The 13336-nt window shown below is 42.6% G+C and overlaps 3 protein-coding genes across 4 annotated transcripts; 1 reads left to right on the plus strand and 2 right to left on the minus strand.

Annotated features, from left to right (window-relative positions):
* Positions 1-343: 343 nt before the first annotated feature.
* On the minus strand, positions 344-1329 carry LOC114854480 (complement C1q tumor necrosis factor-related protein 6-like). The gene is made up of 2 exons (XM_029148917.3): positions 978-1329; positions 344-825 (listed from the first exon to the last, which is right to left on the minus strand). Exons 1-2 carry the CDS (start codon positions 1276-1278, stop codon positions 614-616), a joined length of 513 nt encoding a protein of 170 aa, XP_029004750.1. The 5' UTR covers positions 1279-1329; the 3' UTR covers positions 344-613.
* Positions 1330-4197: 2868 nt separating this feature from the next.
* Positions 4198-7873, plus strand: LOC114853482 (Fc receptor-like protein 4). 2 transcript variants are annotated; one of them, XM_055508185.1, is made up of 6 exons: positions 4198-4277; positions 4682-4717; positions 6506-6769; positions 6848-7105; positions 7257-7409; positions 7490-7873. In XM_055508185.1, the coding sequence occupies exons 1-6, from the start codon at positions 4247-4249 to the stop codon at positions 7519-7521; spliced, it is 774 nt and encodes a 257-aa protein (XP_055364160.1). In that variant the 5' UTR covers positions 4198-4246; the 3' UTR covers positions 7522-7873. The 2 variants fall into 2 exon arrangements, with proteins under 2 accessions (XP_055364160.1, XP_029002731.1); XM_029146898.2 differs by lacking the exon at positions 4198-4277 and having other exon boundaries at positions 4568-4717.
* A 1549-nt stretch (positions 7874-9422) lies between these two features.
* cct5 (chaperonin containing TCP1, subunit 5 (epsilon)) lies at positions 9423-13318 on the minus strand. The gene is made up of 11 exons (XM_029146897.3): positions 13076-13318; positions 12602-12662; positions 12340-12504; positions 12030-12228; positions 11729-11921; positions 11449-11598; positions 11195-11314; positions 10923-11108; positions 10688-10825; positions 10393-10573; positions 9423-9713 (listed from the first exon to the last, which is right to left on the minus strand). Exons 1-11 carry the CDS (start codon positions 13178-13180, stop codon positions 9586-9588), a joined length of 1626 nt encoding a protein of 541 aa, XP_029002730.1. The 5' UTR covers positions 13181-13318; the 3' UTR covers positions 9423-9585.
* Between the last annotated feature and the right edge of the window lie 18 nt (positions 13319-13336).

The raw sequence follows: 13336 nt of genomic DNA on the forward strand, positions 1-13336 counted from the left end.
GACCCTCTGAGAAGGGTCTGAGTAACTGTTATGCTGTTAAATTGAAGTCTGAATTAAATCAACTCAAAACCAAATCCAGAACATGGACGATGAATTTTATCCAAAGCATTATAGCATACTCAGAATACGCTCAGTTCTTCAGTCCAACAAACAAAAAGATTTGCATCAAATAATCAGTCAACAGTAAATGATCACAAGCGTGTTTGAACCCGTCAGGCAGTTGTGAGCTCCTCATGTCTGTGGCATCATTAGTTCTGGTCACTACAACACAGCTGCTTCCTAATGCTAGCTAAGGTTGGAAGTGACTCAGTGATGACAGGAAATAAGAGATGAAAGCTTTGAATGCTGCAGAACAGTTTATTTATCATTTTCAGATTTTAATCACATTGACAGGAAGGATCACAACAGAAAATGGTTCTAGTGAACAGCTGAGATGCTACGTTGGATGTGAGAACAGGAAAACACTATCACCAGATGGAAACACAGGGTTTTCAGCCTCGACTCTCCTATCGAGACGTCTCCTGTGACTCTGCTGATGATGCATTGATTTGGTGATTTTGGTTTCTGGACTGTGAGTGTCCTCAGCCTCCTCTTACTCGGAGAGTAAGGAAATCTAAGTAGAGTAAGTGGTGGTGGAAATCTGGTCCCCTGGCTCCAGGTCCAGCGTCACATCGTGGGACGCGCTGCTCAACAAGCCCCTCATGTTATAGATGTCGTCCAACGCGCGGCCGTTCTTCAGCACAGCTGCATCTGAGCTTCTAGATCTTGCAGAACTGCGGTTCAACAGGAAGTGGTAGAGACCTCTGACGGGGGCAGTGAAGACGCCTGTAGACAGACGACAACAGCAAGGAGCCACGTGAACAACGTGCTGTCAGACTGTTTCAGCTCCAGTGGTCAAACAGAAGGAGCATCAGACAGAAAGCATTCATTCCTCCCAGCCCACTACTCACGTCTGAACAGGAACCGCTCAGTCTCACCTGTGTCGGGGTCGTACGCCTCGCCAATGCTTGTTAAGACTCTCCTTGCGATCTGTCTTGAGTCTAAACCCGTCTTTGTTCCAGAATCAGCGAGACGAGCCAAGGACGCATCACCAGGTGAATATGCTCGGCGTCTAGCTGACGACCTCAGCGCGAAGAGTATGTCCCTCAGCTGCTGCAGGGATACGTCCTCCACTTCATAGGCATCGCTGGAGGTCAGTTCATCTTCACTGCTTCCTTGGAGGCTCTGAGCTCTGACCAGAGCACAGAGCAGCAACGCAGACACAAACCAAGCAGACATTGCTTCAACTTGACTGACAAGACGCTCAACTCTGAGGCTCAACGGACGCTGGCCAGCTGATTTATGCCTGCTCACAGCAGAACCCTGGCATTGATTCAACAAGCCAGCCTACAATATGAACTATTAATCTGACCCCATTTAATATCCAACCAAAGCACGTACACAAGGAGACAGGATGTACCTGCAGCATGCTCCCCACCTTCAGTACAGAACGATGCTGCCATGTTACAGACCTGTGGATACATATGATGTGTTCATCATGGCCTGAACACTGGGAGCTGCACTAACGGCTGTTGTTTTGACTGTGGCTGGTTGGCGTGATGGTCATCATGACGCAGGAGGAGTTGAAAAAACAATCTGAGTTCTGGAGCCAGAAGCATCAGAAATGTACTTCCAGCCTTCACCTGGTTAACTCTATATATTATTAACCTTCACCTGGTTAACTACAATGACCCCTGTTTCTGACAACTGACAATTGCAATGTCTCACTCATTAGACATGAATATTGTCTGCAATGGTGAGACCTGGTATTTATATATCAAATAAAGCAAAATGTTGGATAAAAATCATTAAAATGTTTAAAAAAATGAGCTGGTCATGTAGAATTGGAGAGCAGAGCCTGTTGCTGTTTTTGTAGCTCAGAGATTCTACCTGCTTCTGTACCTACTGTATGATTTGCTCATATGGAGATGAAGATCACTTGCTCTTTCTTTGCTTCTGTTCACCCAATCTTCATCAGCACTGACATGTTTCTGGTCTCTAATACCATATGCTGGATGCATTATGTCCTAAATATACATACACCAGCACAAGTTTTACTCTGACTTTGATTATAAATGCACAAATACTACAACACTAGTAATGTGTCACATTCTTTGAGATGCAAACGATAAAAACGATTGCGTACCGAAACAGGAAAAGAAACAGGCGTCACAGACTATTTTCAGCATGCTGTCTCAAGCCGCATAGCCACATCTCCCTTCGCTGATTATGGGCAATGTAAGATCATAAAATGGACGGTCAAAGAACAGGTTTGCAGCCCTGACAATAAACTGCTGGCCATGGGTCTCCATCCAGACATCCCGACGCCTTCTGCTGCCATATTACACACCTCTGGTTCAAAGACACCATTAAAACTGTTAAAAGGTGGACAGAGGAGGACATCACATCACCCACAGGGCTCATCCACCCCCACCTCACACACAATCACAGCAGATCAGGTGAGAGTGGCGCTGAACATGCTTCATCCAACAAAGGCCGCAGGACCTGATGGAATCAGCCCAAGGGTGCTGGAAGTCTGTGCTCCCCAGCTGTGTGGTGGTCTCCAACACATCTTCAACCTGAGCCTGCAGCTGGAGAGAGCTTCTTTGCGTTCAATATTAATGGTTTAAAGAACGTCAGGCTGAATGGTCCGGCCACACACTTTCAATGTGTGAAACTCTTAACCAAATCTGACCCTCTTTTCAAAAAGCTTGGTTCCTACTTACTGATAGAAGCTAATTGGTTGACTGACATCTACTCAACCCAAAAAACTATTCATATTCATATTTCCTCGTCTTAACTTGCAGGTCACTTACGTTTGCCTCATCGTCTCCATCTCTCGCCGCCTTTCTTTTCATCCTTGTTAAACAATCGTTCATGGTGGCTATTAGTGGTGCCAAAAGAAAGAAAGAAATTAACCCTTTTTAGTCCCACAGTGGGGAAATTTGTTCTCTGCATTTGACGTATCCCCCTTGGGGGAGCAGTGAGCTGCCACATGAGCGGCGCTCGGGGAGCTAGCGCGAAGTGTCTTGCTCAGGGACACACCTGATGCCGAGGCGGGGGATCGAACCGCAGACCTCTTGCCTTCCGAGGTCAACACGCTACCAACTGGTACCAGCTTCTAAACATTTAAAATGTAATGATCATTTGTTTGATTGGACTCACCAGCAAACAGCTCAACATTGTCTTTCTAGACCTCACTTTGCTGTTTGGGAACAATACATTATAACTGACAACTAATGAAAACCCCAAATTCAGTTCCTCAGAACATTAGAATATTGTGAAAAGGTTCATTATGGGTTTATTTTAGTCAAGTCATCAAGGAACAACTTGGATTTACTTTCTCTTACACCGTCCAACGCCTAAATCAAACACCTAAATTAAACAGTTTCTTAGTTTCAAAATACACATTTACATCCTTCTGACACAATCAGTGACAGAATAACTGAGGCGCCTGTTTCAGGTGACAGGTCGATTGTGGGTTTCTGTTGTTTTTTGTATGAGCTTCCATTCAGTCCATTGGGTTACTGTATTCCCCAACAGTTCCTTGTAAAACGTCTCGTGGTTCAAGGTCAAACTTTCGTAGTTCTCGGTCCTCCTCAAAATGTGTTTTTAAGGTTACAACAAGTGTTTACTGAAACTATCACTTGTCTAATTGCTTTTAAATGTTGTTACAATTGGGCCGAACTAAACTTGGAAATTTAAACCTTAAAACAGAACAAAAACATTAGAGAAGTACATAAACATAACATTTGGAGGATGTGATTTCTTCTGAGACACAGGCTACAGTGAATATCTTGATGGTCCAGCTTCCTGCAGATGTAACATGACTTCATGGTAGCAGGAGGTGCTGCTGCAGGGTTTCATTGCAGTTTCACTAAATCCAGTCCCATCATGGTTCTAATGTCTGTGACTGTAAGTTTGCGCTCCTTCAGGTGCAGCCTTTGAATCAAATTGTTTTCAACACACTAGGTTTAATAGAATTCAGCTGCTGAACTTGTTTTCAGATCTTGTGTTTTCAGAGTGTCTCTGGTATTTCCGGTTTCTTGTATCGACACCTTAGCTTCTGCTTTTATCAGGAAAGACGTTCATTTGCACCTATATTTTAACAGGAATGCTGACGTCTACACTAACTGTTGGCTGTGAGCAGGAAGTCATCAGGCTGTAATAACCTACAGTCGCTGTTCTGCATCGACTCAATGAAGCAATGAAGATCACATCCCTCTGCCTTCTGCTCTGTAAGTCCCTTAATGCTTCCTAATGTTCCAGCTGCTCTTTGTTTTCCTCCACTCATGCACCAACCACAAACAGGCTTCAGGTTATTGGCTGAAACCTTTGGATCCACAAAATCTCAAGATCTCATATCTCTAATTTATTGTTATAATGAATCAAACATTTAGACAAAGTTAAGCAGTTAGATGAAGTGAGATTTAAGCTACTTAAAAACCACTGAGTTAACTGATGTTTATCTATGGTTTCACGACGGAGGAAGCTGAAGCAGATATGACACCAACCTGAAAAGAATATGAGCATTTGTCAGAAAAAGCTGAATCTGCAGAGTTTTTATTGTGGATTGGATTATTCATGATGTTCATGATGCTCGGTGCCCTCTTGTTGCTGCTTCACCATCTGTCTTTTGCAGGTCTGGCTCAAGGGCACTACAGTGGAGCTGATGTGGGTAAGTGCTGCCTTGCTGCCTGGTTGAAGGATGATCAACATACTGCATTAGTGGATGTGTAGAAACTTGGTTCTATGTGGTGATGTTGCCTTCTATTCTATTCTATTCTATTCTATTCTATTCTATTCTATTCTATTCTATTCTATTCATAAACAAGCAGCATGTATTAAGCTGAATGTCATATTGTTTTTCAAAGAGCTTCTCTAGAGTAATAGTTTATATTTGTTTTTATTAGTTCTTGGTTTTAGTTTGTGAGACCCATTTGGAACATTGTCTGTCCTGTATAGTGAACTCTATAAAGAATTTTATATGGTATTAATTGTACATTTGTATTTTTTTGTCATTTGGAATAAATTAGAACATACATTTAACCAGAAAACAGGGTTAATGGTGATGTCCAAGTCAGCTTCCCATTTAGAAACCGTAAGGCTTGGTGTGTCATCATCTTTGGATATTAAAATATAGATTTTTGATAGTGTCCTTTCCAGTGAGATTTCAATAAATTGTTCTATTGCTGGTGGTGGTTGTATAGGAGTACTTTTAGTTTAGCATTAAGTATTGACTTTAGTTGCTGATACTGAAACTTTGCTGATGAAAGAAATTGGCACCAGTGATTTTGTATTGGGACACGAGAGGTAAAACTGTCTTTTGTGAAAATATGTTTCAGATGTTTGTTGTGCCTAATAGGAAAGTGTATTGTTCCAAGGAAGTGTGTATTGGCAAAGAGTAAGCGAAGATCCAGTCAATTAAAGAAAATCCCACCAGGCACCAGATGCTCTTATGCTAATACTCTGGTAGCAACTATGGTGTTTGAGTTTGGTGCTGATAAATGGTAAATGTGCAACTTTAATGTTTCCACACAATGCCTGTTTAATGTCTAACCATGAGGAGTTCGTTGGACTGGGTTTTATCCATCTGTGGACATGGAGTCCGTTGGCAAGAAAACAGTGGTAGAGGTTATAGGCAGTTTCAATCCACCGCAGCGTTTGGATTTTTGAGAGTTCTTGCAATGATTTGTGTTGGCTTGTTTTTCCACAAAAATTGTGAGATATTTGAGCCTAATGCAGCGGAGGACATCCTGATCCTCGAGGGCCGCTGTCCTGCTGCTTTTCCAACTCTCCCAGTTACGGCTGATTTCCTCGATCAGGTGTGTTCAGTCAATCAGCAGGTGTAAAAGCTAAGGGACACACGCGATGTAAGCGATCAGCAGTCTCCTCTATGAGACTGATAGTTGTAGGAAGAGACACCTGTGTACTTGTTCTGACTGCAGCGTTTGCCGCCACATACACACTAGCTGTGCAATATTCTGTATTTTGTATCAAAATGTTAATGATTATATGTCTTCCTTCTGGATCTGAAAGTGTCATTATGAATACAATTAATTTTTTTATTTATCAGGATGGTGACCCCTCTTTGTTCAGAATTGTAACCGGCTGAGTAAACATGTGGGAACTGTGGTGCCAGAGTGTAATCTATACTTTGGTTTGTTTGTCTGCTTGCAGGGTTTTCACTTGGTTACATATTTTACATCTTTTCTCCTTATTAATTCCATATACGTTCCAAATGGCACTTAGAATGTATGGCACGAAGCAATCAGGACAAAGTTTAGGATGACACCTGGTGGAACGACCATGAACTGCAGCGACCCAGGTGTCACAGTGAATTATAATAAACATTTAGCTGAAATATATATATTTTTTTCATCCATACCATCTGTTAGTTCAGCCACAGAGCTGCTGCCTGAATCGCCAGCATCACTTTAACGGTTCCGTCTCTGACTCCTTGCAGCCAAACTGAGCATCCGTCCGGACAGATCATTTTTCTTCAGCTACGAGGAAATCGCACTGATCTGCTCGTCACCAGAAGGACCGGGCATCTGGACCGTGAGGAGGAACACGTCCAAGCAGACGGCTCAGCGGTGCCAGAAGGGCTGGGGCACCCCCAGGGGGTCCACCTGCACCATCAACGACTCGGACAGGTCAGACATTGGTGTCTACTGGTGCGAGACCGAGAGTGGGAACCGCAGCAGCACCGTCAACATCACAGTGACAGGTAAACGCACCACGCCGCTCACTCATCGGTTGATACGAGACGTCTGTGTGTTTATTGGGTCGGTCTGCTTGGTTCTAGAGGGCCCTGTGATTCTGGAGAGTCCCGCACAGCCTGTGTCTGAGGGCGACGATGTGACTCTTGGCTGCTCCTGCAGAGAAGGCGGGTTGGCGCACACATCAGACTTCACCGCGTCGTTCTACAAGGACGGGATTTTCATCGGAAATGAGGACGGAGGGAAGATGCTGCTTCGCACCGTCTCCGCGTCAGACGAAGGCTTCTACCATTGTGTACACCCGTCAGGAGAACAGTCACCGCGGAGCAGGCTGAGCGTTAAGAGTCAGTCCTGGGTTCATACTGGGTTCATACTGGGCTCATACTGGGCTCATACTGGCCTCATACTGGGCTCATACTGGCCTCATACTGGGTTCACACTGGGCTTTTATGTGGTGACTCATGTTTGAAGCATTAACAGCAGTTCTTCTTTCAGGCCGACCTCAGACCGAGGCCCCCACCACTTGTCCTCCTTCTCTTCCTCCTCGTCATCCTGACAAGCTTCTGCTGGTGTTTGGCGTGCTGCTGTTCATCCCCCCCGCCTTCATACTGATACTGGCCATATACTTGTACCGAAAGTGGGCTCGAAGTACGGAACCGTCTTGAATACCGATCTAACATTTATTCTGCATTTACAGTGATCACAAACTGAGTGTGCTCTTCCCGCAGGAAGACACTTTTCTCACCGTGGCCTGAGATGAAGCTCAAAGAAAAACGGCTGCCTGTTCAGTTCAGTCCACCCAACACACTGACGGGGCCCATAGTTATGTGGTGCAATTAGGCTAAAGCAGAATGTTAATGGTCTACAGCTTTCTACTGGTGCTCGCAGCTTTTCAAACAGCCTGGCTCTCAGGAAGGATGAATAAAAGAGGTCCACACACCACAGCTCTAGTTTAAATGTTTATTTAAACACAACACAAACCTAACAGAGGAAACTTCGTAAGAAAATCAGTAGCATCAGTAATGTAATGTGTTTAGGGATATGTGTGTGTATAAGTAAATCAGACCATGCAATGACGAAAGGCAACACAAACCCAACTACAAACCAGCGCTGGAGAAGAGTGACTGAATCCACCAGTTTAAATAGGGGGAGGAGGAGCCAAGACAGGTAATGGTCTGGTGGAACCATTCAAGGACCACCCACAAAGAAAAACTCACTTAGAACCCATTTTAGTTTGATATATTTATAATTAGACCCATTTAAAGAGGATCAACTCCTCCACTCATTGTCAGACTTGTCCACATGACACGTTGTCGCTATGAGGAGCAGATGATGTCCATGACATAACGTGGTGGTACGCTGGGAGGAGATCCTTCCTACCAGTAGCCATCAGTCTGTACAACTCCTCCTCTCTCTGTAAGGGTTGATCTTCATCCGCGCAATAACATATATAATAATGCAGTTTTAGCCAGTAATTCGATGTGTGTGTAGATGTGTTAGCGTTCTTATTTCTTCCTTCTTGTGTGTGCCTCTAACAATGACAGCGATCAATGTGTGCCAAATATTTTCCCTCTGGGATCAATAAAGTTTTTGTATCTTGACTCTTGAAACAGTTCACAGATCAACTGAGACATGGGGACATATGGCTGGCGATGACGCTGGCAGATGCAGCTAGATACTGATGCTTCATCTCCAGGTTAAACAGCCCAGTGAGGGAGGCCATAATTAAACTGGTTGTTTGTGAGAACACGTGAAAACTTAAACTTCTTTGAGGTTTAATGATTGATGTTAAATTCAGAGCTGAACTTCAAATATTGAGGTTAAGGGCATGTTTTTCTTTGTAGACACATATACAGTATGTGATGTGATACATTGTGGAGACCAGCTTTATGTAACCGACTCATGTTAAGGTAAATACCCTTGAATCAAAGCTGAGGGAGAAATGCAGTAGTGAAATGGTAGTAGACTACCAGGTGAAGATCTTTCCTGAATCCAAATTAGATTCTCCTACTGTAAAGATTTTAGGTTAACATTTTTTTAGACTTTTTAAAAAATAGAAGTGTGAAATAATTCATTTGTAAGTAAAAACATTTTAGGCACATTTTATTACAGTTTCTAGTTATTAGAAATTGTTTCCTTTCTTTTATTTACCTCCTTCGCATAAAACAAGACCCAGCGTCAGCAGGAAAGCGGCAAAGGCGAGTGTGTTGATAGTCCAAAGCTGTTCTCAGGACTCTTTTTCTTTCTGCATAACTTTTCTTCGCACTTTTGCGACTTATTGCAATTCTACTCCAACCTGCGTCTCAAGCTGCTTTTATTTTAGAGTCGGCCCCCGGATCAGCCATCTATGCTCATAGTCACAATTTCATGCCTGCAACAACTCCTTTCCCAAAGAAGACATTCTCTAACAGAATGACGCATTTGGGAGTTTTGCTAGGTTTTGTTAGTTAGTTACTAGTTAGAGTTCCCCAGTTAAATTGAGCTAACATATGTACGCAATAACGTGCTTTCTGTAGATGGAGCTGGACAAGAACGTGGACATGAAAGAACCGCTGCCGTTACTTCTGCTGGTGGTTTAGACAGCGTCTGTGCAATTAATTAAATTAATTCAGTAGCGTCCAAACTACATGACTACATGTTTGAAACAAGAACTCTGGACACTTCAACAGAACATTTTAATGGTCACACTGGAACTACAACAGCCTGAACACTTTGTATAAATTGTTAAATAACAATATGCAGTGCGGTTTGGACATGGTGCTCAGGAAGTGCCTTTAAACCTCTACAACAGAACAGCTCAGACATCTTGGTGTTCAGCTGGGCTTCAGTCCTCGCTTTCTCCCGGGCTTCGGATGTCGTCGATCTTAAGAATCATCTTAACAACCTGAGTAGCCAGTAAGATCTGCTGCTTCTTGCCAATCAGGGTCTCAATCACATGTTGCTGCTTCATGTCTGAGTAAAGAATATAGGGATCAAACCAATGTCGCTTTCATACAGTCTAAATTGTTAGAATTCTTGGACCTAGTGACTGCAGTTTTCATGTATAAAGCCAGAAAAAAAATTACATGTGGAATACAAAAATTATTTAAAGAGATAGGCGCTATAGTTTAAGAGGGCTGGTTAAATAAACAAACAAACAAACAAATAGATCCATGCTACACGCACAACCCAAAAAGAGATTTTGTATTTCTATAAAAAAGGTGCCGTGTAAAACTATAAATTAAATTACGACATAAAAATAGTAATAGAATTGATGTGTCAATTAAGATATAGATAAGAACAGCTCATTGATAAATTTTCAATTACTTATAATAAAACTTTGTGGTGTATGAAAATAATACTCTATGTATAGATATCGATTACAAACCAGTGATTGAAAGGTGATGTTATGGGGTAGGATTAGATAAGTCTAACCTCTTCCTACTCCATACAAGGATGTACTCGGTAAATTGAAAGCTGATTAGCATTTTCATGAGAAATTGTGTTGACATATCAACTGGTTTTACATGTTTGAAGAAAAGAAAATTCAGTAAAATAAAATAGCACAAAAGCAATTCAGTACATCTAGTCTTAACTGTTATTCTGAGCGTGGACTTTTTCCAGATTAATTTCAGATCATGGCATTGCTTACCATTTGTGTTGTTGTGGAGACAGTCGATGCCAAGGAAGGCATTGTTCTCTTTGACCTGTCTGGCTCTGACCTCTGTCATGGTCTGAATAGGGTTCAACCCACTGTTCTCAGCCAGGGCCATTGGGATCACCTCTAGAGCATCAGCAAACGACCTCATGGCATACTGTTCCAATGATGGGCACTAAAAATAAAAAAAAAAAAACATAAGTATAAGTTTTAAGAAGCGAGCATTTCCATTTCCAGTTGTAATGTCTCTTCATTTTTCTCCTTGTAATGGGTGTTTAATGCTTCTCACCTTATCTGCAGCCTGGTTGACAGCTAGAGCACACGAAATCTCTGATGCTCCTCCTCCATACACAACGCGGTTGTCTCTGACCAGATTGCGGATTACACACAAAGCATCATGGAGAGCACGCTTGGCCTCCTCAATTATCTGTTTAAATAAAATAAGATGTAAACCAACATGAAATGTCAAAAGGGGAAAAAAAACAACAAAAAAAATAAAAATTAAATATCCCATGAACACTAACCATTTTGTTGCCTCCACGAATGAAAATGGTGACAGCCCTCGTGTTTTTGCACTCCTGGATAACTAGCATACGATCCTTTGTCGTGCCAAAGGAAATCTCCTTCACCAAACCAGCTGTACCAAGCTTCTCTGGTGTCAGCTCACAAAACCTTGGCACAATGCGGCCTCCCGTGGCTATGGCAATCAACTACAGAGAAAGCACAATGGATGCTGTGTACTCATTTAAAGAAGTTGTATTGCTGAGTGTTGTGTCATGTGACACATGTCAGTCACCTCAATTTCAGGCCCTCCAACCCAGCGCACAGCAGGGAGCTCATTCTGCAGCAGGAGGTGGTTGGCCTCATCATCAAAGCCCCACTGGCAGATAGCCAAATTAGCACCATTGCTTTTGACCTTTGAACAGAAACAAGCAAGTTAGTAATATGACAAATTCATATAGCACAATTCAGTTTTAGTAACTACTGTATTTATGACAATCTGCCATAAATACCGTCTGAAGCACAAGTAGATAAAAATCTGGTGTTAACCTGTTGAATCATTTCCTCAAACTTCTCCTTTTCATATTTCTGCAGAGCTTTGTAGTCCTCCACAGAGGTCACATCCAACTTGTGCTTAGTCTTGGGCTTAGGTGGCTCAAATGGGCAGGTGAGGATGGCAATTTTAACATCTTTCAGAACCTAAGTGGTTATAAGTGATGTTAAGACATTATCAAAAATTGTAAGACTGTACCGTTTGTCATTACCATGAATGTCATTTACTTTGTTCCATGTAAAAAGATATCTATAATATATAATATCTTCTTTATACCTTGGGCATCTGAGGGTGGCTGAACTCCTTGTCAACTATGACTCCCTTAATAAGCTGTGTGTCCTCCAGCTTGCCTCCAACCTTGCCTTCCATCTTGATGAGCTCAAAGTCAACATCCTTCCTTTCCATGTCCGCCACGGTTAGGATGGCATTCACAGCAATTTCTGCCATTTGTCTGTGGCATCGGTTGATACTGAAAAACCACCAAGTTGTTAGAAATGCAAATTAAAACAAATTCTATCAAAATGAATGAAACTTAAAATAAACAGCAATATATAATTATGGCTGATACAAGACTTACACTTTAGACCCCAGTGTTGTCATGGCTGTCTGAATGAGGGGTTCTGTGTTGTTTGGGTCGCAGGGGAAGGTTTCGGCCATTTTATCAAGCTGCTCGATAGCGATGCGGGCAGCCTGGTCATAACCGTCAGAAATCCTGATGGGGTGGATTCCACGGTCAAGCAGCTGCTCTGCCTGCTCAAGCAGAGCTCCAGCCAGCACTGAGGAGATGGAGGAAAACATCATTAGACAATTACAAACAAATAGCCTCAACCCAAAAAAACAGAGCTAAGACATATGCTGAACTACAACCTAGTCTCTCTTCAACATACCAACAACTCCAGTGGTTCCGTCACCAATCTCATCATCCTGGGACTTGGACAATTCTACCATAAGCTTGGCAATCTGGTGGTCCACATCCATCATGCTAAGAATGGTAGCTCCATCGTTGGTGACAGTCACTTCTCCATCCCTGTCAACCATCATCTTGTCAAGACCTGAATTAAAAAAAACAAATAAGAACAGTTTTGGTAAACGTGCAGTTTACTGTGTGATGCACCAATCACTTAATCTTAATATGCGGACAGTACTCACCGTTAGGTCCAAGAGATGTTCTAAGGGTTGACGCAACGGCTTTGGCTGCCATGATGTGAGACTGCAAAACACAAACATTACATTTGGCTCACATCTTAATAGGATATCACTCTTAATTATCACAATAAAACACAAGGTCAACGTTTGTTAAAAATGATGACAGGTAGATACGGAAGATCATGTGCATCCAAAATGACTGCTTAGGGCGCAGCCCTACTGTAGAACAGCAACACCCACCGGCTGACTGGTTTACAGAAAGCACATGGGCCTCATGTTAGCTTGACAAGCTAATACAGCTAATGATATGCTTTTGCACGAATAGCTTAAATTGCCAATTAGGCATACGCCTGAACCAACACCTTAGGTGACAACATATATTATGTTGGTTTTTCAGGAGACGTGCAACACACTTTTCCATAAACAACAAATGAATTAGCCAACCCACATGCGTCACTGTTAGCTAGCCCATTGTACCTTCAATGCGTCAATGCCCGTTAACCGAGTCTTCTTGTCCTGGTCTTTAATGATGATGAAAGGCCTTCCATACTCATCAAACGCAAGTGTCCCCAAAGTGGACATGTTGACAGAAGGGTTATTACACTTAAAAATTGTTTAGCCTAAAAATAATAAGCGTTAGAAAAGGAAATCTGGAGTGTGGCTGCGCTGGAAGCCACACGGGTCTGCCGGCGACTTCTGGAAGGCTCCACAGGCGGAGAGGGCGGAACCAAGTAGCGT

This window comes from Betta splendens, chromosome 4 (genome assembly GCF_900634795.4).
Source record: "Betta splendens chromosome 4, fBetSpl5.4, whole genome shotgun sequence".
NCBI lineage: Eukaryota > Metazoa > Chordata > Actinopteri > Anabantiformes > Osphronemidae > Betta > Betta splendens.